Source organism: Mustela nivalis, assembly GCF_964662115.1.
Source record: "Mustela nivalis genome assembly, chromosome: 1".
NCBI classification, from domain to species: Eukaryota; Metazoa; Chordata; class Mammalia; order Carnivora; family Mustelidae; genus Mustela; species Mustela nivalis.
In genome coordinates, this window is record NC_139020.1 from 203,450,906 (window position 1) to 203,475,217 (window position 24,312).

The following is a 24,312-nucleotide window of genomic DNA, read 5'->3' on the forward strand; positions in this document are numbered from 1 at the left end:
TCGTGTAGGTGTCTCAGGGTCACTTCTGGGGACTGGTAGGTTGGGCTTAGGACAACAAGGGTCCCCTTGCTGAGGGTCTGCTTTGGGGCACAGGTACACTTGGTCTGGCCTGCCCACGTGGGATCTTAACACATTTTGAAATAACATTTTTTAAATATTAGTTTACTGATTGATGTATTGATTTGATTTGATTTTTGGTATGTGGGGCTTGAACTCAGTGGCCCCGAGATGATGATCTGAGCCGAGATCAAGAGTCGGATGTCACCGATGGAGCCACCCAGGTGCTCTGAAGTAATAACTGTATTTAGAATGTGGCTTCTAACCTCTTGAAAGACCTGAGGGTGTGGTGTGGCCCAGGTCCACCTCTGCTGGCAGTCAGCAGGGCCAAGCAGCTGTAACCCTAAAGATGGGCCCCCTGGTCATCCAGTCCTCGGTACATCCCACTGTGGCCATGAGTTTGGGGTTAAAATCCCGGTTTCAAATCTCATAGCCGCTGGGTGAGATCTAGAGCTCATGTTGTCTCCCACTACAGAAAGAGCGACCTTTCCTGAGATGGGGTTTGAGGGCAAGTAGTTACTATGGGAGCTGACCCAAAAGACTACCCAGAGCAGAGGTTAAGTGACACGGAGGGGGCTGTCATCAGGGCAGGTGTCTACCATGGGCCCCCGGGGTGCAGCTCCTCCTTGCACTCCGCAGGCCGTGGGGGATGCACCCTTGCATGAGCCACCAAGGGGTACAGGAACTCGGACGCGTCTGCCGGCTTCCAGGTCAGGCTGCCAAGCTGGGAGTGTTGGCATCCCTGGCACTTGGGGCCCGCCCAGCTCCAGTGCAGACATAGGAAACCCTCAGCCGAGGTGTAGGTCTGAGCCTAGGAGCGCGCACAGGCACCCCAACCCCCACTGCACGGCTGAGCAGAGGAGGCCGCACCACCTCAGGGCCGGGTCGCCTCCATGGCTGGAGAGCCACACTGCCGAGGTGTGCCCGGCGTAGGCCAGGCCTCGGGAGGGGCTCACGTCCATTCTTTGCCTTGCAGCCTCCCGAGCAGCCGCCCTACCCGCACCATCAGGGTGGGCCGCCCCACTGTCCCCCCTGGAACAACAGCCACGAGGGCATGTGGGGCGAGCAGCGTGGGGACCCCGGCTGGAATGGCCAGCGTGACGCGCCCTGGAACAGCCAGCCCGACCCCAACTGGAACAGTCAGTTTGAGGGCCCCTGGAACAGCCAGCACGAGCAGCCGCCCTGGGGCGGGGGCCAGCGTGAGCCACCCTTCCGCATGCAGCGGCCGCCGCACTTCCGAGGGCCCTTCCCGCCGCACCAGCAGCATCCGCAGTTCAACCAGCCGCCGCACCCCCACAACTTCAACCGCTTCCCGCCCCGCTTCATGCAGGACGACTTCCCCCCGCGGCACCCCTTCGAGCGGCCACCCTACCCTCACCGCTTCGACTATCCCCAGGGGGACTTCCCTGCCGGTGAGTGCGAGGGTGCCCTCCGTGGGGACTGTCCTGTGTCTGGGAAGCGCTTCCCTCTCCTGCTTCTTGTTTCCTGAGGCGGTGCTGGCAGCTGTTTGCGGGAAACCCCCCCGCAGTGGCCACCCCCCCACCCCCCCATGGCCAGGAGGGTCCTACTTGACATCAGTTGCAGGACCTGGGAGGTCCCCTGAGTCAGGGTGACAAGCCGGGGGTCATGGGATGGTGTAGAAGTCCCGTCTGGGCCCTCAGGCACATGACACACTGGGCTGGCAATAGAGCTGAAGTCTCATTCTGCTGCCCACACACCTGGGGAGGAGGAAAGGCATGAGCCTTCTGGAAGGACAGTTGCAAGCTCCGCAGCAGACAGGCAGGCAGGGCAGGGAGTCTAGGGGCCTTCCCTGTTCCCTGTCCCGCTGTTTTAGCAGCTTTTTTCATTGCCTTTCTTGGAAGAATCTATAGAGTTGTTGGGTTTTTTTTCTTTTCAAAAAAAAATTTATTTCTACTCTGTCGCCTCTTTTATTTTTGCTTTAAACTCCATTCTCGGCTACAAGTTTAGCCGAGACCAAGGAGCACATGTATTCGCCGGACCACGCTTCCCGGGGCCGTGGTAACAAAGTGCATGTGGCAGGCGCTTCCACCAGCTCCGGGGGCTGGAAGTCAGAGACCACCGGGTCTTCTTCCCGTCATCGTGTCCTCCTCCCTCTGGGCGCATTGGTGTCCTGCCAGTTGTGTCGGATCGGGGTCCACCTGCGGGATCTCCCCTCAAGTGAATCACCTTTTAGAAATGCCCTGTCTCCAAAGACAGTGGTAGTGATCGGCCCATAATGTTGCTCCTTTAAGGTTTTGTGATTGCCCTGGTTTTCCCTTCCACCTTGAGTGGTGGTATGGGTGCAGGCCAGGTCGCCCCCAGCCCGGCTCCTCCCCAACTAGCTACACGACCCCGGGCAGCGCGAACAGGAGAGGAGGTGCTGGGCAGCACTGCCCAGAAGTGGGTGGTGGGCCCTCTGTGAACGCCTCCCACGGGCACCTGTCCCCTTGCAGATCATGGCCGCATTGTCCTCACTGCCCTGCTCACAGCTGCCCGGTAGGCCTGAAAGGAGTTTTTGTTTTGCAGAGATGGGACCCCCTCACCACCACCCCGGCCACCGCATGCCTCATCCTGGGATCAACGAGCACCCGCCCTGGGGTGGGCCCCAGCACCCTGACTTCGGCCCTCCTCCCCATGGCTTCAATGGGCAGCCCCCCCACATGCGGCGACAGGGCCCTCCCCACATCAACCATGATGACCCTAGCCTGGTCCCCAACGTGCCCTACTTCGATCTGCCTGCAGGGCTGATGGCCCCCCTCGTGAAGGTAACGTCACCACGGCTAGCGCCCAGCTTCATAGCACATGCTGGTGCCGGCTTCTGGGCCTCCGTGTGACAATCTCAGACGTGGAGCCCAGTTCCCAGCAGGGGACAGACAGACACTGCTTCTCGGGGTCCCTTCCCGCTCGTTGCTATGCCCAGCAGACATGACTAGTCAGTGGGAACGTGTCCGAGCCAACGCCTCTTCCTCAGGCGAAAACGAGCAAGGCCTGTGTCCCCTCTGCTCGCTCTCTACGCGTCCCTCCCGGTGCTGCACGCTTTGCGGCCGTGAGGAGTGGGCCGGGCCGGGCCGGGCACGAGGTGCGGGTCCTCTTGATCCCGGCCCTGGGAAGCTGCCTTGTTCAGGGGCTGACAGTGAAGACCTTTCTTAGAGAAGGGGTGGCCTTTGAGCTGGGCCTGCAGGGAACACAGGGAGGGGCAACGCTGGGGGTGTGCGGGGAGCAAGGCTAGGTGGGGAGCAGCTCCGGAGATGTGCTGGCGGGGCAGGGCGCTTCCCGTGGCTCCTGAGGCCCCATGGGACTAGAAGTTGAGAGGGGCCACACGGGGGTAGCAAGGGGTACAAGCTGAGCTGGCTTCTGGCGACGGGGTTCCTTGGATTGGGCGGAGGTTGCTGTGACCTGGGAGGAGGCCCCGGGATAGGACTTGGGAGCACAGGGCAGAAGTCTCCAGGTGGCAGCATCTGGGATCCCCGTCATGTCTCAGTAAACCAAGGGGTCTTACTGTCACCTCAGCTTGGAGTGTGTGTGTCATGTCTGGAGAGAGAACTTGGTGTGTGGTGTGTGTCTGGAGAGAGAACTTGGCCCCAAAGCAGTCTTCCGCCACCTCGCCTAAGAGTCAGATCATTGATGTGGCTGCGGCCTTGGTGGGATTCCCCAGGAAGGGCAGCAGGAGGAGCTAGTGTCCAGGGTAACCCTGTATCCCCCGACCCTGCTCCCCCAGTCACCACAGCACCCTGGGTGGGCATGAGGGGGGTTCTGGCAGGGCGTGTCTGAGAATTGTGTTTTCCTCTACAGCTGGAAGACCATGAGTACAAGCCTTTGGACCCAAAAGACATCCGCCTCCCACCCCCCATGCCGCCCAGCGAGAGGCTCTTGGCAGCTGTGGAGGCCTTTTATAGTCCCCCTTCCCATGACAGGCCCAGAAACAGGTATGGCGCTTGGGGACCAGGGATGGGGCTGGGCTGGGCTTGGGGTCCTCTGTCCCCTTCTTCTGCCCCAGGTGGTATGAGGCCCAGCTGAGGATCAGGGCAGGCTGTACAGTGCTAGGCCGGGTTACGGCCCGTCTCGCCCCTGGCTGTGGTAATATGTGTCACACATATGGTGTCTCTCAACGAAGGGCCTCTCTAGTGGGGACACATTAGAACACACATTAGAACAAATTGGCCTCTCAGGTGTGGCGTATTTCAGACTATGTGCTTATGTGCCCCAAGCTTTGTCACGAGAACACCCCACCACCACCACCAGGACACCCTCCAACGGACTCGTCACCAGTCCAGCTAAAACTGTCTCCTGCCCTGTTCTGGGTCACAGGCCTGTCCATCTAGGAGTCAGAGCTCCTTTGTCCCCAGCTAGATATAGGCCATAAGAGCCACCTGAGCTATTTCGGGAAACATTGATGTGGAAAAGGCATGCGAGCCAGGCCTGTGCCCAGCCTCTCTGCTTTCCCGTGTGAGGAAGGGCTGCCCGTGGTGCCGGACCCGGCTCAGCGTCCAAGGGAATGAGGGAGGGGAGGAAAGCCTGGTGGGCTTTACTACTGCCGACTTGCACGAGTTCCCTGCGGGAGGGAGGCTGGCAGAGTCACACAGGAACTGCCCGTGTCTTACAGTGAAGGCTGGGAGCAGAACGGCCTCTACGAGTTCTTCCGAGCGAAGATGCGGGCACGGCGGCGGAAGGGCCAGGAAAAGCGCAACAGGTGAGGGCCCGGGTGCCCATGCATGGTCAGCCTGCGTTGCGAGCTAGAGCAGGCCCGAGGCACTGTTAGATACCCCGGCAGACCCGCCATCCAGTCACGCCCCCGGCCATCCTGGCTCCCCTGACGGGCAGACGGAGGGCGGACCGGTCTCTGCTTGGTTCTGGGGTGGGTTTTCCCCACAAGGCCCCAGTGAACCCCTAAGACGCCAGCCCCTGAGGGGTTTGCCGTCATGTGTGATCAGCTGTGACCTGGAGTCCTCTGAGGGGAATGGGCAGGTCTGGGTGCAGGGTGCACCCAAAGGTGCAGGCTGGGGTCTTCCAGAAAGTTCGAGGTGCACCACTCACCAGGCCTCTCTCTGCAGTGGCCCCTCCCGGTCTCGGAGCAGATCCAAAAGCCGAGGGCGCTCTTCTTCCCGCTCCAACTCGAGGTCGTCCAAGTCCTCCGGCTCGTACTCCAGGTCCAGATCGCGCTCCTGCTCCCGCTCCTATTCCCGCTCCCGCTCCAGGTAGGCTGGGGGCCGTGCGCGTGGACTGGGGCTCCTCGGTGGCACCCGTGGCCGCGCCCACCGCCCGCTCTGTCCTCCCTGCAGGAGTCGCAGCCGCTCCCGCTCCTCCCGCAGCCGCTCTCGCTCCCGCTCGCGCTCCCGCTCCAAGTCCTACTCCCCAGGAAGGAGACGTCGGTCACGGTCCCGGAGCCCCACCCCGCCGTAAGATTTCTGTCTTAACTGTCCAGCGACCGCTGGTAGCGCTGGACACCTCTGATGCTTTGCTGTGAATGTTGAAAGCTGTCGCTAGAAGATGTGCCCCCGGTGGCCCGTGCCGAGGCGGCCCCTCAGGGACCGCGAGTTCTAGCGCAGTGACAGTGGCACCTCACCTCTCACCTCGCTCGTACCTCCCGTGGTAACGTTGTAAAGCCTGAGGTAGCGGCGGGCTGTCTCAGCCGTCGGGGGTTCCGTGCGACCTGCCCTTGCCACTCAGTATGGGGCAGGGCCCGGGGTAGGAGCTCCCCTAGCCAGCTGGCGAAGATGACGAAGAAGAATGCTAGAGACCCAGGATGTGTGTGTGTGTCCCTCTAACACTGGTGAATGTTCACACGCGCCACACGCTGTAATATTCTAAGAGTTTTCATTCCAATAAATGTATCGACTTTTTTTTAAAAAACGTAACCTGTCTTAATTTTAGTTCCTCGGCTGGTCTGGGTTCTAATTCAGCACCTCCTATACCTGATTCAAGGCTCGGGGAAGAGAACAAAGGACATCAGATGCTGGTGAAAATGGGTAAGGTTCCTGGGAAGAACCACCACCCGCTTTGGGCTTTCGGGGCTGGGGAGCCAGAGACGGTTCCGGCTCGCTCAGAACGAGAGAGGGCGAAGCCGCACGCTTCTCGCTGGGCGTTCTTTCTAACCACAGCAGCCTCACGTGTGTAAAGCACACGGGCGCATGTCATGCAGCTCTGCACAGGAAGTCTTGTTTAAATTCATGGATAAAGGGGCCAGATTTCGACTTCCGTGCATTGTAACCGCCCTCCCCCCTTTCTTCTTAAGGCTGGAGTGGATCTGGTGGCCTCGGCGTGAAAGAGCAAGGGATTCAGGACCCCATCAAGGGGGGGGACGTCCGGGACAAGTGGGACCAGTACAAGGGTGTGGGCGTGGCCCTGGACGACCCCTACGAGAACTACCGCAGGAACAAGAGCTACTCCTTCATCGCCCGCATGAAGGCCAGAGATGAGTGCAAGTAGGCGCTCCGCGGGCAGGAGCCGCGCCTCGGCTACTGCGTTGGGCCGTTGGGAACTTCCTGGCTCCCTGGCAGTGACAGACTGTAGGGACAGCTTGGGGGAGCGACAGAAGAGAAGGAAGACACTAGCTTGCCTAGGGAGAGTACCATGCTCCAGAGCGTGGGCCCCGCCTGCAAACCAGCTCCCTGCAGAAGCCAGAACCCGCCCGGAGATGCCCCGGCCACCCAGCCACGAGCCTCCTTCCCTCACCAGAGAAGCAAGAAACACGAGAGCCTCCAACCCTGGATACGAAGCCCCCTCGCCTGAAGGCACGGCCTTTCCGCACCTCCCCGCAGTCCGCTCTTAGGCCTGGAGGAGCGCGGAGGACAGGCCCCAGGCCGGGCGCCGCTGACACACAGAAAAACAGACCCTTTCTGATTGGCACTTACACAGGGCTTTCATTTTTACTCCAGATGTTTAGTGGTAGAGAAGGGAATGTTGCTCTAAGAGGATCCCAGTGAGAATTTGGAACCTGATTCCTCTTAGGGTGTGCTCATGGCCCGTAGTTCAGTTAACTTTAGTTGTTTGAGTTGAAATTTTTTCCCCAAACATTAGCCACTTACGGTCCCTGCAGAAACAAAGGTTCTAAGGAAGCTGATCTGAGGTATCTTCAGGTCATGGAGTGATGCCCTCGGAGAGCCTGTGTCCTTAGCGTCTCTGCTTGTGTTTGTCACTTAGAGGAACCCAACACCAGCGCTCGCGTGGACGGCCCACCCCGAGCCTGGCTGGGGAAAGCAAGCCCCGCCGTGCCTCGGGCCCGCCCCACCCTGCTGCCGAGGGGGCCTGGCCGGGAGGGTGGTCTGCGGGGACGGGCCGCGCCTGGCGTCTCTGGGCAGCTCGTGCGGTGCCGTCTCTTTGTACAAAACATTTTTCAGAAATTCTTTTCAGTAAGATGCAGAGTCCTCTCCAACTTTTCAACCTGATGTGATAAAATGATTTGATTTTGTTCTAGATTTCCTGTAGCTGTGAATTGTTTAAACGTGTCTGATTCAGGATAAAACGTAAACACGTGCTGTTAACGATTTCTTGTGGATTTTACTGTTTTGCCTTCAAATAAAAACTTTTTTTAAAGACCTTTTTCTCGGCGTGTTCGAGTTAGAAGCGTGCTCTGGCTGAGTCCGGAGGGGGCGTGCCCGGTGGGCCCGTGCTGTCTGAGTCGTGCTGTCTGCTCAGAAGCTGGGCCCTGGCGCGTCCCGCAGGTGTCCCCAGCCTGGATGTCTCGCGTGGGCTCCTCTGGAGCAGACGGGGCTTCTCACCCCTTCCATCTCCTCCACTCACTGGGCAGGCAGCCCCTGGCCCGTCTGGCCGCCTTGCGGGGCTCCAGACAGGCGGGCATCCTCCGTCGCCCCAGGAGTAGTGGTGACAGTGCCGCCTGTGGCTCCGTTTCCCCTGGCCGGTGCGTCCTTTCGGGTCTGGCGCCGGGCACCCCGAGGAGGCAGGGGCTGGGAGCGTCAAGCACTCCGGAAAGGCTGGAGCTGGATTCCACTTAGGTGAGTCCTCCGTGCCATCTGCCCCCACCACGGTCACCTGGAAAACAACGCGGGTCACAGCCACTGCACTGGACCAGCTCGGCGCGAGCCCACACGCCCCGCCTCACCTCTGTGAGCTCACAGCTCCTCCTTCACCTCCTGCAGGGCGTCCTCCATGGACAGCGGGGCGGGCCTGTGCTGTCTGATGTACTGTGGGGCAGAGGACAGAGGTGTCACCACAGCAGCCTCAAGTCTCCTGAGGGCTTGGGTGTTGGGAGACGGTGCCTGTCCCCGTGGCTCCAGGACAGGCCGACAGAAAAGGCAGGATGCCACGTGACCATGCCGTGGAAGTGAGAGACGAGCCCAGAAGGCTCGGGTCTGAAAGAAAGAGTGACCATGGCTGGGGGTGGGGCTGGCAAAGGAGGGCTGCTGCCAGGGGAGCCGTCACGAGCACAGGGGGCCTGGGTGCCCCTCCCAGGATGTGGGCCCAGCGCCGGCAGTGAGGAGCCATGGTGGGCTGCAGGCAGGTGACACAGGCGGACCCCTGGAGCTGTGTCCCATCAACCAATGGGTAGGACCAACCCGAGGAAAAGGACTGCAGGGCTACAAGCGACAGTCTAGAATGGGGCAACCATCGATCAAACCACCCGTTTCCTTGAACAAATAAACTGCAAGGAGACATCAGAGAGATGGGGTGGGGTGGGGGGGAGCAGGGGAAACCTGTGGAGCACAGGTTCTCAAAGTGGGTCCCTCCGTGGGCACGAGAGCCCAGAACCACTGCTCTCTGACCAGAAGACAAATAGACCCCAGACAATCTTGATGTGTCTGCACTTTGGGTTCTGACAGTAACAAAATGTACAACTTGCACGAGATACGTGGAAACCTAACACTGGATATCCAATAAAGGATAAGCTCGTTTGGCTTTGGTATTATAATGGTATCCTGACCGTATTTTTCAAAAGTCCTTGTTTTGAGAACTAGGGACTGAAACGTTTGTAGAGAAAAGGACAAAAGTCAGCATGCAAAATAGCTCATAGAGTATGATGCCATTTCTATGTAGACATACACATTATTAAATAGAATGTTATACCTATTACATGGTAATACATATTTGATAATATAGGATAACACAATACTGGGTAGACTACACATACTATAGTTCATGTTTACATGGGGAAAATCTGAAGAACACCGAGTTGGTAATAATCATCTCAGAAGTTATGGAGGGCTTTTACAAACTACCTCTCTCTCTAACACCATCTTCATAAAATGAGAACAAATTTTTTATAACCAGACAAAAATTTGGGGAGAGAATGAGGTGTGACATTCTTGGCACTTCAGCTCCCAGGACTGAGGAGAGAGGCCCCTCTGGGCCAGAGCTCGGGAAGGGTCTGCCGAGGGACAGAACCACCCCCTCCACCCCCAAGGAGGCTGCCTTTGCTCCGAGGTCAGAGGCAGGCTCCTTGCGCTGGGACCGTAGGCGGCTGGGTCCACAGCGTCCCCGCAGCCCGCAGCTGAGCACTGTCCCCTCCGTGTGCCGAGGCCCCTGCCCGCTCTCCCGGGAAGCGCAGCGTGCCATGGTCACCTGTTTGGTTTCCTCCAGGGTGTGGTAGTGGAATGAGTCCTGGTCCAGGGACCGCAGGAGGGACCCGTGCAGGTGCCGGCTGGCCTCCACGAACTGCTGCGTCAGGCTCAGCTGCTGCTTCAGCATGTCGTTGAGCGCAAACACGGCTGGGCTGTAGGCTGTCAGGGCTGCACCGGCTCCGTCACTGGGGCCGCCTCCCCACCGGTGCACCCCGGAGCAGGGGGAGGGGGCCAGCCGCGTGGGACCCACATGCTCTGCAGAGCCCCTGTGCAGCCACATGGGGATGCTTTCTGGAAGGTACTGTCCCCCGAAGTACCCGAGGCCCCACCGTCCCCCACCCCAGGTGCCCCTACCCTGGAGTGAGCGAGCTGCTTCCTGCGGGTGGCATGGGGCTCCGGGAGCTGCGCAGGTGGGAAGCTCAGCGCCCAGGAAGGAACCAGAGTCTTCATGCCCAACCACAGTGGAAGCCTAGTCAGTCAGGACCCCCTGCCCCACGGGAACCTTCTTCGTGCCACTGAACTGCACACTTAGAAATAGCTAAGAGGGGACATCTTATGTGGGGTTGGGTTTTTTAAAATTATTTATTTGGTGGAGACAGAGCGAGCATGAGCAGAGAGAAGGCAGAAGGAGACTCGCCCCCGAGCAGGGAGCCCGATGTGGACTCGATCTCAGGAACCTGAGATCATGACCCGAGCCGAAGGCAGAGGCTTAACCCACTGAGCCACCGAGGCGCCCCATGGTATGTGTTCTTAAACACAAAACTAAAATAATAAAAAATACAACTAAAAAACTTTTCATTAAATTCAAAACACATTGAAAAATGGAAGTTGTGCGACCGTCCAGAAGGCTCATCAGGAGGCTGCGTGACAACAGGGAACAAGCTCTGGAGTGCTAGCTAAGCGGGAGGGTTTTCTGAGAGGATAGAAACAATCCTGTGGTTACAGCCACTATATTTTAGTATCTTCATCTTTTAAAAAATTGAAAGGGGCAAAAACAGAAGAGGTACTAGACAGATGCTAGTTCATGTCTCTCAAGGGGTCAGTGGCCCTGTGGGGACCTGATGCAGTCTGCGCTCCCATCGGCAGCTGCTAGGGCCTCCCCCACCACAGGCCGGGAGGGCTGCCCGGGCCCCTGCCACTCCCCAGACTCAGCAAGGCTCCATGGCCCGGGGCTGCTACCAGCTGAGTGTCTTCGGGGGGAAAACTACTATGGATTCTGGACACAAAGGTACAGGGACAAACACACAGGAATAGCCCAGCTGGGGTAGAGGTGTCACTCGTGACCCTCCTGTTTTATCGGACATGGGTATCCTTTGGCAAGACAGACCAAAAATTCTCGGACACTCAGTCTGTCATCCAGGACCCTAGGAACCATGGCAGTTGCCTGAGACTGTGACAATCTCACCAATAGATTCCCTGAACCTGGCACTAATGTGGGGCCCGCCCCACCCACGGTGGCCTGGAAGCTGCACCCTCACCGCTGGGACCCACCTCACCAAACTGTTACCTTCTATCGAGTCCGCGCTGACGACATGACTGGCAATGGGCACAGGGTCCACGTAGGTCCCTCCCAGGGCAGGCCCGATGGCCGCCACGCCGGCCCCTATCCCAGGGACAAAGGGGGAAGGGGTGAGTGGGTAGGACACCTGCCATCAGTGGGTGGCACGTGAGACATGAAGCCGATCTTTTCTCCTCTGAACAGGACAGCACCCCTTCTGGCTTTGTTAGCCTCTTCCCCCTTTCCAACTCTGCCCAAGCCGGCCTCCATCCTTCTGCTAGCTTCTCCTGGCACAAGTCAGTTGAGCTGTCCCAAGCGGTCACTACGGTCATGTAGACTGGAAACAGTGGCATCAGGCCCTCCCCTCCCTCGGCCTTCTACGGGCCATCTACAGGGCCACAGGCAGGCTTAGGAATGTGCCCTGCACTTGAAATCCGGTTTATTTAGGCTGTGTTTTCCTTGCCTTTCGATGTTAAGCCTAGCCCAGGAAAATGGTGTCAGCTATGTTTGATGACAAAACAATACAGAAATGCACACATTCGTCCGAGTCAGACAACCGGCTGTGCCGTTGGGCAGCATGAGGCTGTGGAGATGAACATGGTGGTTTCCTGGGCTCCCAGGACCTTGAACGCCTTCTAGCAATCTGACCTGCCACATCTGCCTGACTTTCCTCCCTGAGAAACAAGAGAATGGCCCTGCCCTACCCCGCTGTGCAGCCCAGGCTGATCGATGGCTAAGCAGCCCCAAATCAAAATGAACACCACAGGGGAACCGTACCCTGCCTCACGCAGCCCAGGGATAAGCTCTGGCAACCCTGGGGGTGTCCATCAAGATGAGAAAGGAGAGCGGAGGGAGGCTTAAAAGAAAAGGACCTTTCCATTCAGGTGGCCAAGATTAAAGCTGGGGCCAAGAGAAACGTCTAGAAGGTCACACTGGGTGTGAAGAGAAATGTTGGCCCGGGGCTACTGCATTTCAACCCTGATGGTGTGAGTGGCATCGCTGGGCACCATAGGACATGGAGCAGTGCCCCTCGCCTCCATCCATGAGACTATCACTCGGCCACGACAGCCAGAACTGGCTCCAACCTGGCTGAGGTCCCCTGGGAACAGGATTGCCACATTGTGAACCACTGCCTTCGCTGTGGGACCTGAAACCTTTTGGGACATTTTAGAGCTTGGGAGGCAGTGGCCAACCCCCAAGGCAGCTGGCCCTCATCCTCGGAATAGGAAATGTGGCCCTGAGGCACCTCCCAAGCCGGCTAACGACACCAACCTGATCCCCCAGACCCTGAAGCTCTGCATCGTTGTTTCCAAGGATGCCTGCGGCATGCACCCCTAGAGTGTGCGCCCCCTCATGGGGCGCATCCGCTTACCCTCTGCCCACGGGTAGGTGAAGGTGGGATCGAGGGTCTGCACGGCTGTCTCCTTCACAAGGACTCTCGTAATGTCCCTGACCTGCTTCTTCCGAGGCTTCAGTGTCGGCAGGGCAAGGTCTGGCTGCAGACTTGCAGAGAATTCTGTCGAAGTGTCCAGTGTCCTGTCGGGAGACTCCTCAGAACAGGCCCTCGACTCGGATGCTGTTTCAAAATCTTCCGAATAAGCCGAGCTCACCGTGCTCGCTGTGGGCTCCTGAGACTTCGGCCTCGGGCTGGGAGCCGACGGCTCACTCAGGCACTCTGAGACCTCGCTTAGAGTGGGGGCTCCCCCGGCCCGGGGGCTTCGGCTGGATGCCTCATCCCGCTGGCCTTCTTTCTAAAATGAAGAATGACAGAGGTAACTGGCATGTGGCTTTGTCCAAGCAGTGTGCTCAGAATACTGCTGCGTTAGAATGGGTCCCCAGGGGGCCCAGCAGGTGAGGGTCCGCACTGGCCCTTCAGTGGCTTTGGGCAGGCCCAGGACTGGGAGCAGAGAACCCGTGAGCCACTCTGGCACAGGGCTGCCGCATTTGAGCACTGATGGCGTGAGCCTGTGTCGGTGGCACGTGCACAAACTCTGCCAAAATGTCATCATTCCGTATTATTACAACGTGCGTTCGGGAGTGAGGAGGTTACTAACACGGCAAGAATCATGACGGGGCACTGGGACGAGTATAGGTCAGCGTGGCGTCGTTACGGAGCGGTTTAAGGGGGACCTGCTTTGATCACCTGCTACGTTAAGCAGCCTTGTCCCGTTACCACCCAAATCAGGATCTTTCACCGGGGTGTTCCTGACGTTCCAAACTCAAACACTGTCTGCAGCGGGGCCATCCTGTGCAGTGCAGGACCCTGAGCAGTGTCCCTGGCCGCCGCCCCCAGATGCAAACAGCGCCCTCTACCCCAGTCATGACTAAAAATGTCTCCAGACGTGCTAAGAGTCCCCTGGGGGTTAAGAACCATGGGCCTCAATGAAGCACCACCATTACAAACCTTTCCACATCACCGACGATGAAAAGTGACGGCTGTACTTACTCTCTGTTCCAGGTCTGAGTTCTCGCTGACAGCTGGACCCAGGTCTTCAAGGGATAAAAGATTGATTCGAAAATCTGGAATCAAAAATGCAACAGGGCAACATTGACTCATCTGTTTCCTTCTGAGGTAGTGCGGAGTGCTAGGATAGAAATGCAGGAAGCCGGCACAGGGATCCACACGCCTCTTCCCAAAGTCCTAAATATTTTCCACTTTGTACCCTCGACTGTATCACAGTTACTCAGTGTAAACAAATGGATGTGGCTGTGTTCTAATAAAACTTTATTTATAAAAACAGACACGGGGCCAGATGACTGGATGACCGCAATGCAGTAAAGGACACATGGTGTCAAACGTGCTCAAGATATGGGGGGTGGGGTGGGGGCTACCTCAGGCAGATACAAGACTAGACCCAAAGTGTCCAAGTTCCCATTTAGAGCCAGTGAAGGGCACAGGAGCCTAAAGTGAACCAGCACTGGGCACGCCAAATGGCCTGTCACCAGCTCCTGAACTCATGGGTGCTGGAGACTTGGCAGTAGAGAATCCTGTGTGGAATTCTGGTATTCCAGATACCTCTGGACCCAACAAATGAGCCCGCACCTCCAGGCGGAAAGGCAGCGAACATCACCCAACACTGGCAGGAGCTCTACGACGTGGTTCAGTTCAGGCCCTGAAGCCCGGGAAGCGGGCGGGTGTGGTGAGAGAGGGAGAACGTGTGTGGCAGTGGCACAGGGCTGGAGGCGAGGGGACGAGGCCCACACTGCCTGCCCCCCAACACTGACGGCCCGAAGCCCCAGAATGAATCCCCCTCATCACCGCAATCCTGGGGGCTCACCCGTCCCCCGAGCTGACTCCGCCACTCGCTACAGTTCACACGGAGGGCAGGTGCAAAGACAACTCCAGAAGAGCATCTGCGCAGGAAGGTGCCCCGGCTGGCCTGAGCAAAGGCACTGGGGTGATTTTGGACTTGGGCACTCTAGAACAGCGCTGGCAGAGGCTGAGGAACAACATCCTCATCATGTCGGGCAACGCTTACACACATGTTGCTGTGGAGGACCAGCCCGTGCTTCGCATGCACAGTCTCAAAAGCATGGCTCTGTGCCCACCTTGCAGATGAGGAAACTGAGGCACAGAGAGCCCAAGACTGCACAGCCAGTAAGAGGTGAGGCCAGGACGTCCATGCCAGCTATGTCAGACCCTAAACCCAGAATGTATTCACCGCTCCGAGCTTGCCTCCTTCTCTGAGGCTACATCTGGATGACGGAGGGCAGGGACCGGCCACCAGGAGAGCGCCCTGCAGGCCGGCATGAGGGCATAGAGGCAGTGGGACTGGCCGTACATGGGGCTGGGGGGCAAGGACACTTACTTACCAGCCCCTCAGGCCCAAGGATCAAAACCACGGTTAGCGAGGTGTCACACGTTATCCTGTAGATTGCAGCTACTGAGGGTGTCCCAAGGGGCTTCTCACACCCCTAAGAAGGGCACCTGTGTTGGCAATACCCCCCTACCCCCGTCTCGGCAGAGCTGCTGCGGCCCCACTGCAGCATTCACACCCACATTAATCTGTGATGGGGTTCAGGACACACCACCCCGAGACTCGGCAACCCCGGCATCCTGAGTATTTCAGGCTGAAGGAACTTGACCCATGGCAGGTGCTTCGAGAATTCTCTGTCCTTCTGCCCTGAAGCAGCTCAAGAGACCCTCCCATGAGAAGTGCCCTCCCTCCCCCTGCAGGAAAGGAGCCTCCTCTTTCCAAGATGGGGGGATGCCAAGAGGAACCCCAGCAGGCCTCTAAGTTTGCCCGTTTCCTACCCCTAGCTCATTGCCTTTTGTCCGATCACGCTTTTCCACAGCTTCCCACTCCTCCTCGAGCCTAGCATAAAGTGTTCACACACAACTGTTTCTCCGGGAGTCCGTTTCCTTGTGAAGGCTTCTATGTCACGTAAAACTTAACACTGGATATTTACTTAACATCTATATGCTTTTCTCCTCTGAATCTGTCTTTTGTTGCAGGGCCCCGGCTGAGACCATGGAAAAGCCATTTTTCCTCCCTTACTGCTGAGTCATGAGTTCCGGGTCCCCCAGCACGCAGGGGGCAAGGCGCTCGTGGGCCTGCTGGCCATCAAGTTCCCGCAACACAACACTTGGCACAAGCCGGTGCCCACTGGGCCCTCAAGACACAGTTTAACTTGGATCTCACAATGACACGCCCCAGACGGAAGACATAAGCGTTGGCTACACATCTTTTTCCTTTCTTCTTTTTTTTTTTTAAAGATTTTATTTATTTATTTGACAGACAGAGATAACAAGTAGGCAGAGGCAAGCAGAGAGAGAGGGGGAAGCAGGCTCCCCACTGAGCAGAGAGCCTGATGCAGGACTCGATCCCAGGACCCTGAGATCATGACCAGAGCCAAAGACAGAGGCTTTAACCCACTGAGCCACCCAGGCGCCCCTCCTTTCTTTTTAATAATATTAAGATAAAAATAATGTTGGCGCACATGGGTGGCACAGTTGGTTAAGCATCTGACTCTTGGTTTCAGCTCAGATCATGACCCCAGAGTTGTGGGATTAAGCCGTGTATGGAGCTCTGAGCTCGGTGGGGAGTCAGCCTGGGATTCGCTCTCTCTCTCTCTCTGCCCTCCCCCTGCTCATGCTCTCTCCCTCTTTCAAATAAATAAAATCAAATAAATAAAATCTTTTTTGGAAAAAGATAAAAACAATGTTGAATAACATTGAAATAACAGAAATTTCTAATTTGACTGGTTAGAGATTTCTTTTTCTGACTTTAAAAAAGAAAGGAGGTAAGCTTCTCTTTTGCCGGAAGGAGCACTGAGTCGCCCTCCTGCTGTACCGCCTTCTGTGCTTCTAGGACTTTGTCCTCGGCTCATTGCTCTCACTGGTCAGGGTCACTGAAGACATTGGAGATGGAACAAAAATCTGACTTGGCCCCTCCACCAAGAAAGGAGGTCAGGAAGCAGAGGCTGTAGCGTGAGCCACGCACTCCCCGTGGCAATGCCCAGTGACCCCACCTCCCCTGCCAGGGACCCTCCAGATGGACTCGCCCTTCCCACCCAGGGTGATGGCTGGGCACAGGGCCGTGGGTTACCGTTCAGGCTGTCATCGGCAGCTTCTGAGAATGACTCTTCACAAGGCCCAGCCTCACTACTTCCGGGGGAGGAGGACAGCTTCTCCTGCCGCACCACGGAGGCTGACTTTGGAGAGGGGCCAGTAATGGGAAGCGATGCCGTGCGGGTGGCTGTGTCCCCCGAAGCGTGAGTCTGTGAGGAGCGAGCTCTAGAACGCGTGCTGCAGAGGGTCCCGTCTGCAGACTGTGAGCCTGGCAGACGTGATGTCCGAAATGACTTTGGGCCGGAAAGTTCCTCACTGGGTGGCGAAAGGATTCTTGGCGGAGTTGGGATCGGATCCTACTTTGGCAGAAATAAGTGAAATTACTTACCGAACAGGTAACAATGAAGTCCTTGCCACTGAACAATGTGGCTGGAGTGGGGCATGAGGCCAAGGATCAGTGATCAAATAGTTCTCATTCCGTGCCCCCTTTCTCTCCCTCATTTCTAGAGGTCAAGCTACAACCTCTAAACAAGGTAATACTGGGACCAGAAATATTCCACAAATAATCAGAAATATCACGGCTTTCGAACAAATTTTGTTAGTTACACCTTTTCTAAATTAAGGCCCCTGAAGGGCACCTGGGTGGCTCAAGTAGTTAAGCATCTGTCTTGGGATCAGGTCATGATCTCAGGGTCCCACTTCGGGCTCTGTGTGCAGCTCAGAGTCTGCTTACAGATGGTCTCCCTCTTCTTCTGCCCCTCCCCCAACTCGTGCTCTCTTCCTCCCTCTCTCTCAAATGAATAAATATTTTTTTTAAATAAGTAAATAAAATTAGTTCATGAATAAGGCCCCTGAGTATATGATCTATGGTAGCCTGGACCTTCAACAGAATCAAAATGTATATACAGATATTTTTCCCCCTTAAAATGCAGTTTTCCCATCATTTCACACCCACGAATATGGCTCTAGTCGCCAGTGTTAGCTCTGATCACAAGGGCTGGTGACGCTGTGGAGAACATGGAATCCCCGTGCGCCGGTGGCGGGAAGGCAAATAGCGCAGCTGCTGTCGAAGACAGCTTGGCCTTGCTTCAGTACGTTACACACAGAACGACCGGAGGGCCCAGTATCTGCACTCACAAGGAAAGCCCCAGAAAATGGAAGACAGGGACTCAAACAGGTATGTGTACCCCAGGTTCATAACAGCACTACTGACAAACAGCAAGAAGTTGGAAAAGACCCAACCGCCCAACATGGATGGCGGATAGGTAAGCCCTAGTATATTCATGCAGTGAAGTCTTACTCGGCTGTGAAAAGGCATGAAGGTCTGCCACGTGCTACAGTGTGGAGGAACCTCGAAAACATTACACGGAGCAGAAGTGGCCAGTCACAGAAGGCCACATACTGGACGAATCCACGTCTACGAAAAGGCCCCACCAGGCAAATCCATAGAGACTGAAAGCCGACTAGAAGTTGCCAGGGGCTGGGGGAGGGGAAGATGAGAAGTGATTATTTAACAGGTACAGGGTTTGGGCTGCTGAAGATGTTCTGGAACCAGACAGAGGCGGTGGTTGTACAACATCCGGACGGACTAAATGGCGCTGACTTGTTCATCTCGCAAATGTTACTTCTAGGTGATGTGAATTTCATCTCAACTCAAAAAAATCCAAGTGCAGCGAAGCCACGTCTCCTGTGTGGGGCCGCTGATGTGGGGCCACTGGCGAGCAGTCACACGCAGTGCTGAACCGAGGTGCGCACACTTCCTCCAGATACGGTAAACTGCCTAAACTGCCTCAAACCCCGTCACCCGCAGAGCAGGCCCCACAACAGGGAGCCAGGATTGCCTGGAGCCCAACAGTTCCGTGTCAAACCCCTTCCTTGGCAGACGGCTGCCATGGAGTCTCTAGCGCCACGATACAAAGAGCAGACGCAAGGCTTCATTACGAATAAGGACACGTGGGGCACCTGAGGGTCAGTTAAGTTTCTAACTCTTGATTTTCACTCAGGTCATGATCTCAGTGTCCTGAGATCAAACCCCACATCAAGCTCCACAGTGGGCATGGAGCCTGCTAAAGATTCTCTATCTCTACCCCTCTGTCCCTACCCCTGCTTGTGCCCTCTCTAAAATAAATAAAATCTTAAAAAGGAGGAGGAGGAGGAGGGGGAGGGGGAGAGGGAGAAGAAGAAGAAGATAGTAGTAGTAGTAGTAGTAGTAGTAGCGGTAGTAGTAGCAGCATCCGACTCCTGGTTTCAGCGCAGGTCATGATCTGAGGGTCGTGGATCGAGCCCTGTCTCCGGCTCCACACTCAGCAGGGAGTCTGGTTAAAGTTTCTCTCTCCCTTTGCCCCATTCCCCCCAAATAAATAAATCAATCTTAAAATAATAATAATAATAATAATAATAATAAGTACATGCAAACCTTACCAAGAATAGTTTTGTCTGTTCTTTTTCACTGACTCTGGGGCCTCTGAAAAGTTGACTCGTGTATGTTTCTTTTTCTCTAGAAGATTCCATCAAGCTTCCAAGCAACTCTTTCATTTCCTCCTCATCGCTGTCTGGAGAAGCTAGTTTTCTAGCAGGTTTTTTCTCTTTGGGTGTTTGAAAATTCCTCTCTTTTCCAAAATGTGCTTCAGGGAAAGTATTTTCAACAGGTGGTTCCCTCCTCTTTAGAAACCTACTGACCTTCCCATTCTGCGCGCCGCTCTCAGCCACAGGAATTTCATGGGCTTGTTTCTGGGAGGTTTTTTCCAGGCTGTATGAAGAAAATTTGACTGTACTCCTGGGAAGGACTGTGTCTGTGCTCTTTGGAAGACTCTCCTCAGAGGTCTTCAGGTCAGATTCCATGTCTGACAAAACCATCTGCGCCTTCCTGTTCATAATCTTGGTTTCTATCTGAGCCAGTTTTGTGAGCACGGCGCTGGCCCTGAGCTTCGAGGCAGTGGTCAGGGGTCTCCCTGAGGAGAGCTTGTGCCCACCATCCACAACAGCCTTCTCTTTCAGGAGTGAGTGTTTTACACCCATGGTTTGGTTTCCTTTTAGAAATCTGCTATGAGCAGGTCCTGTCTTGGTAAGACTTCTACTGATTTTCAAGTTTCTGATTTCTTCCATTTTTGAATCTTCTAAGGAAGTATCACTAAAATCACCAAAAATATTGCGTGCGGGATGGCTGGCTCTTCTTATGGAAGCCATTCTAGGGAGTAAAGAAAATAGAGAGTAAGTTCAGGGGCGCCTGGGTGGTTCAGTCAGTTAAGCATCTGCCTTTAGCTCAGGTCACGATCCTGGGGTCCTGGGATCGAGCCCCGCCATCGGGCTCTCTGATCAGTAAGCCTGCTTCTCCCTCTCCCTCTGCCTGTCACTCCTGCCTGCTATGTTCCCTCTCTCTGTCAAATAAATAAATACATAAATCTTAAAAAAAAAAAAAAAGGATGGAGCGCCTGGGTGGCTCAGTGGGTTGGGCCTCTGCCTTCAGCTCAGGTTGTGATCTCAGGTCCTGGAATCGTGCACCGCATTGGGCTCTCTGCTTGGTGGAGGGCCTGCCTCCCCCCCCTCTCTGCGCCTCTCTGCCTACTTGTGATCTGTCAAATAATAAATAAATTCTTTAAAAAAAAAAAAAAAAAGAATAGCTGACATTCCTATCGTGATTTCATAACTTTCAATGTCTCCCATTTGAGAGCTCAGACCCCTCCTCGCAGTCGGCTAGAGCCTTCCCTTCAAGCCCCAGGATGACAATGAAAACATCAACACCCAGCAGCACCAAGTGAATTACCGTTCTATGCCAGGTCTTCAGTGAGACATGTTAAATGTTAAAGAGAAGAGCCAGTGCTTCTCAGGCTCCAGTGGTGTCCCCAGCGCTCTGCTCGACGCTGTATTATCTCATTTAATCCTCATGTAACCCTAAGTCAGTTACTGTCATCCCCTTTTACAGAAGAGACCAAGAAAAGCCCCTAAAGGGTAGGTCACCAGTCAAGGTCACCAGTTGAGGTCACCTGGCTGGTGGAGCAGCAGAGCCGAATTCAAAGCTCAGGTCTGGTACCAAAGGCCCCCTTCTTCCCCACCACGCTTCACAGCCTGGCCAGTTACACCACCACTTGCTTCCCATATCAGGGCTCCTCCTTTACCCAACTGTCCCCAGCTTTCTCACAAAGAATGGCTCGAATACAATCTGTATATTTAAGGAGCCCCCCAGAATATCATACTTTTAAGTGTGAAAACCACTGCCCTGGAAGGATGCAGAGGCTACGGACAGACACACCACCACCCACCAAAAGTCGGCTGCATGCTATGTGTACCTGCTAGTGTACGTTCTTTGGGGGAGAGAGGCCAGTGCTTTCACCTTATTCTCAGAGCTCCCATGTGTCCCTAAGAGAATAAAAATGACGTACTCCAAGATTTCCAAAGGTTTTCAAAAAGTTTAAAATCTTGCAAAGTGGGAAAATACAAAACAAGTGGGTGTGTGTTTGCTGCAGCCCCTTTAGTAAAGAACACAGCAACAGCAAGAAGAGTGGGAAATGCAGAGACCCCACGCCCTGGCGATTCCATGTCTGGAAATTTACCTACAATTACTCTCGGAAACATACACACAGATGCATGTTCAAGGAATGCCACAGCAGTATTGTTTGTACTCGTCAAAAACCTGAACCCATCCATAGAGAACTGGTGCGATCCAGAAGAGTGCATGCAGATAAGGGTACACAATACAGCTGTTAAAAGGAATAAGGGAGATCTGCCTGCATAATAAGGTCGCCAGCATGATATTATGTGAGGCAGAAAAGACAAGATGGGCAACCATTGGTTGTTCCCATACTGTCTGAATGTCTTAGCAAGACCATGCATTATTACTATTTTTTTAATTCACTCTGAGACCTAAAAAAGCCTTTTTTCCCCTCCCTGTCCACTTGGAAAACGAGCTTACTGGGATTTCCAGATTAAATACAGGACACCTGGTGATTTGAATTGATGATAAACAGTAAATAATTTCTAGAATATAAGTATGACCCCAATTATTATTATTATTATTTTTTAAGCTAGGCTCCACTTGTAGTGCGGAGCCCAACAAGTGCCTAAACTCACAACTCTGAGACCAAGACCTGAGCAGAGATCGAGAGTTGATGCTTAACTGACCAAGCCACCCAGGCATCCAACACAAATATCTTTACACTAAAAAGTAGTATGTTCCAACATTTTCAGACTAAAAATTTGTTGGTTACCTGAAATTCAAATTCAACTGGTGTCCCATATTTTTGTTAAATCTGGCAACCTTATGTCCTCTGCGCCTTTCAAACCTGAACTCGATTATTTTGTGCAAGGAAAAGTATTTAACCCAGACCTAAGATTCCATGTAAGTGTGAATTATTTTTCTTTTTATTCTCTGTTTCTCTGCCTGGTGAGCTTGCCTACTTGTCCCCATCTTTTTTTTTTTTTTTTTTTTAAAGACTTTATTTATTTATTTGACAGAGAGAAATCACAAGTAGATAGAGAAGCAGGCAGAGAGAGAGAGGGGGAAGCAGGCTCCCTGCTGAGCAGAGAGCCTGATGCGGGACTCGATCCCAGGACCCTGAGATCATGACCTGAGCCGAAGGCAGCGGCTTAACCCACTGAGCCACCCAGGCGCCCTGCTTGTTGTCCCCATCTCAATCACCTGGGTACTAAGGCCTGAGCTGGGTACCAGCAGTACTAACTAACCTAGCACCAGCCTGACTACAGAGATCAGTGAATATAAAACCACACCCAAGAGAAACAGTGGAGAATTCTTAGCCTGTGTGACACTGAGCAAGTTACTTAACCACTTTGTGCTTCAGCTTGCTCATCTGTAGAAAGGTGGTAATAACTATGACCTTCATAGGATTCCTATGTTTTTTTTTTTTTTTTTTAGATTTTATTTATTTACTTGAGAGAGAGACAGTGAGAGAGAGCATGAACGAGGAGAAGGTCAGAGGGAGAAGCAGACTCCCCATGCAGCTGGGGGCCCGATGTGGGACTCGATCCCGGGACTCCAGGATCATGACCTGAGCCGAAGGCAGTCGTCCAACCAACTGAGCCACCCAGGCGTCCCATAGGATTCCTATGTTTATTGTAGGGCATGGAATAAATAGATTTAGATAGTAATATTTAGAATACCTGCTTTTAACGGGCTTTTAGCTGGAAGGACGTGGTAAAGAGGAAGCAGAGGCACATCGACAGCTACCTTTATTAATATTTTTGTAACTGAAGCTCAAGGAGAAGATTTGGCCCCGGCCATTCTGCGGGTCAGAGGGAAAGCCCGACCACCACACCAGGTTTTTCGGCATCTCGCTCTTCTGAAAGTTTCCCTAGGTTTAAAAATAAGTCAATAATGGTTAAAGAAGCAAATTTTGTGTTATATCCATTTCATCACAGGCTGATGTATTTTTAAAACACACAATTAAAAATAAACCAATAGGCAAAAAAATATGGACAGACACTGCCCTGAACAAAAAAAAAAAAAAAAAAGAAAGAAAGAAAGAAATTAAGAAATTAAGAAAAAGAAAAAAAAAAAGAAAAAGAGGTGAATGGCCAGCAAACACATGTAAAGACCTTCAGCGCCACTAGCCATTAGGCAAATGCAAATCGATACCACCAGATCCCACTTCACAGCCACTAGAATGCCTACAATCAAAACTACAGATAACAAGACTGGGGGAGGATGTGAAAAAACTGGAACGCTCATACACTGTCATGGGGGATTGTAAAATGGTACAGGGGCCAATTCAGAAAACAGTATGACAGCTCCCACCTAGTCCAAGATGACTGAAATGTATGCAAACGTTCATAAGAGTAGACAAGAAGTGGAAACAACACAAAAGTCCATTAACTAATGAATGCATGAGAAGTGAGGTCCATCCATAAACGAAATACTATCCCGCAAGAAGAAAAGAACAAATACAGACACACACAACAACGTGCTTGCATCTCGGACACATCATGCAAAGGGAAAGTAACCAGATGCAAAACAAACAAACAAAAACCAAAACCAAACAAAAAAACCCCACACACCGTATAATCCCATTCATAAGGATCATCCAGAAAAGACAAATCTGCACAGTCGCGAAGAACCACAGTGGTTGCCTGGGGCTGGGAGTGGGAGTGAGGAGGGCCTGCAAAGGGCCAGGAGGGATATCCTTGGGGCGACGGAAAAGTCCTAAAGCTGGATCGTGGTGATGGCCGCACCACTCAGTAAACTTATAAATCAAAGTAACTGAGTTGTACACCGAAGAGGGGTGAATTGTATGGTACGTAAACGAATCTTCAGTCAAATTGTTAAAAATAAGTAAACCTACCCCTGAAAACACTGGCCCCGTCAGGCCATCGGGCTCTTCCCTACCGCCGGGAGCTACCCACTCCCGACCACGCTCCTAAGTGGGCCCGACAGGGAAACAGGGTGAGGCGCCGGGCCGCCCTCCCGCCGCCCTCCCAGCCCAGCTTCAGAACGCTCCCCTTTCCCCGCAACTCCTGCCCGGAGTCCAGCCGCCAAGCCCGGCGGGAGCCCAGTCAACCCTGCCAACCTCCTCCCACGATGTCCATCCGCAGAGGCCGCCACCGGGCTTCGGCCACACACTGCGGCCAGATGGGCCCGTTGCCCCCGGCAACAGCGCTAGGTTAGGAAAGAGACTACACATCCCAGCGCGCGCCGCGTTCCGAGGACCAATGGGGCCCCAGGTCACAATCGCGGGGCGTCATGGGAGTGATGGTGCCGGGGCGGGTCCGGCGTGCACTGC

At 54.4% G+C, this 24,312-nt stretch overlaps 2 protein-coding genes across 11 annotated transcripts in view; one reads left to right on the top strand and one right to left on the bottom strand.

Moving 5' to 3' along the window:
- Positions 1-7,592, top strand: part of CHERP (calcium homeostasis endoplasmic reticulum protein) — a 19,108-nt gene extending 11,516 nt beyond the window's left edge. For both annotated transcript variants that reach the window (XM_082708416.1, XM_082708417.1), the window contains exons 10-17: positions 1,034-1,469; positions 2,584-2,822; positions 3,850-3,983; positions 4,661-4,747; positions 5,109-5,252; positions 5,337-5,453; positions 5,929-6,023; positions 6,290-7,592. In XM_082708416.1, the coding sequence (XP_082564542.1) occupies positions 1,034-1,469; positions 2,584-2,822; positions 3,850-3,983; positions 4,661-4,747; positions 5,109-5,252; positions 5,337-5,453; positions 5,929-6,023; positions 6,290-6,483 (1,446 nt within the window). In that variant the 3' untranslated portion in view covers positions 6,484-7,592. The remainder of the gene's footprint in view (positions 1-1,033; positions 1,470-2,583; positions 2,823-3,849; positions 3,984-4,660; positions 4,748-5,108; positions 5,253-5,336; positions 5,454-5,928; positions 6,024-6,289) is intronic.
- Positions 6,891-24,264, bottom strand: LOC309852407 (uncharacterized protein C19orf44). Of its 9 annotated transcripts, none has more exons than XM_082708912.1 (10): positions 24,100-24,264; positions 22,697-22,887; positions 19,004-19,769; positions 16,620-16,938; positions 13,517-13,590; positions 12,443-12,821; positions 11,080-11,175; positions 9,574-9,740; positions 8,117-8,198; positions 6,891-8,046 (listed from the first exon to the last, which is right to left on the bottom strand). In XM_082708912.1, exons 3-9 carry the CDS (start codon positions 19,766-19,768, stop codon positions 8,127-8,129), a joined length of 1,872 nt encoding a protein of 623 aa, XP_082565038.1. In that variant the 5' UTR covers position 19,769; positions 22,697-22,887; positions 24,100-24,264; the 3' UTR covers positions 6,891-8,046; positions 8,117-8,126. The 9 variants fall into 9 exon arrangements, with proteins under 9 accessions (XP_082565038.1, XP_082565037.1, XP_082565041.1 ...); XM_082708911.1 differs by having other exon boundaries at positions 8,145-8,198; positions 22,764-22,887; positions 24,100-24,230; XM_082708915.1 differs by having other exon boundaries at positions 22,764-22,887; positions 24,100-24,230.
- Positions 24,265-24,312: the final 48 nt, after the last annotated feature.

Bases quoted from the DNA above. Each gene is read 5' to 3' on its own strand.
- LOC309852407 (XM_082708911.1), bottom strand. From the start codon at position 19,768: ATGGCTTCCATAAGAAGAGCCAGCCATCCCGCACGCAATATTTTTGGT. The intron at 16,939-19,003 runs GTAAGGTTTGCA...CTGCCAAAGTAG, and splicing joins AACAGACAAAACTATTCTTG to GATCCGATCCCAACTCCGCC. The intron at 13,591-16,619 runs GTAACCCACGGC...TTTTGATTCCAG, and splicing joins TGCCGATGACAGCCTGAACG to ATTTTCGAATCAATCTTTTA.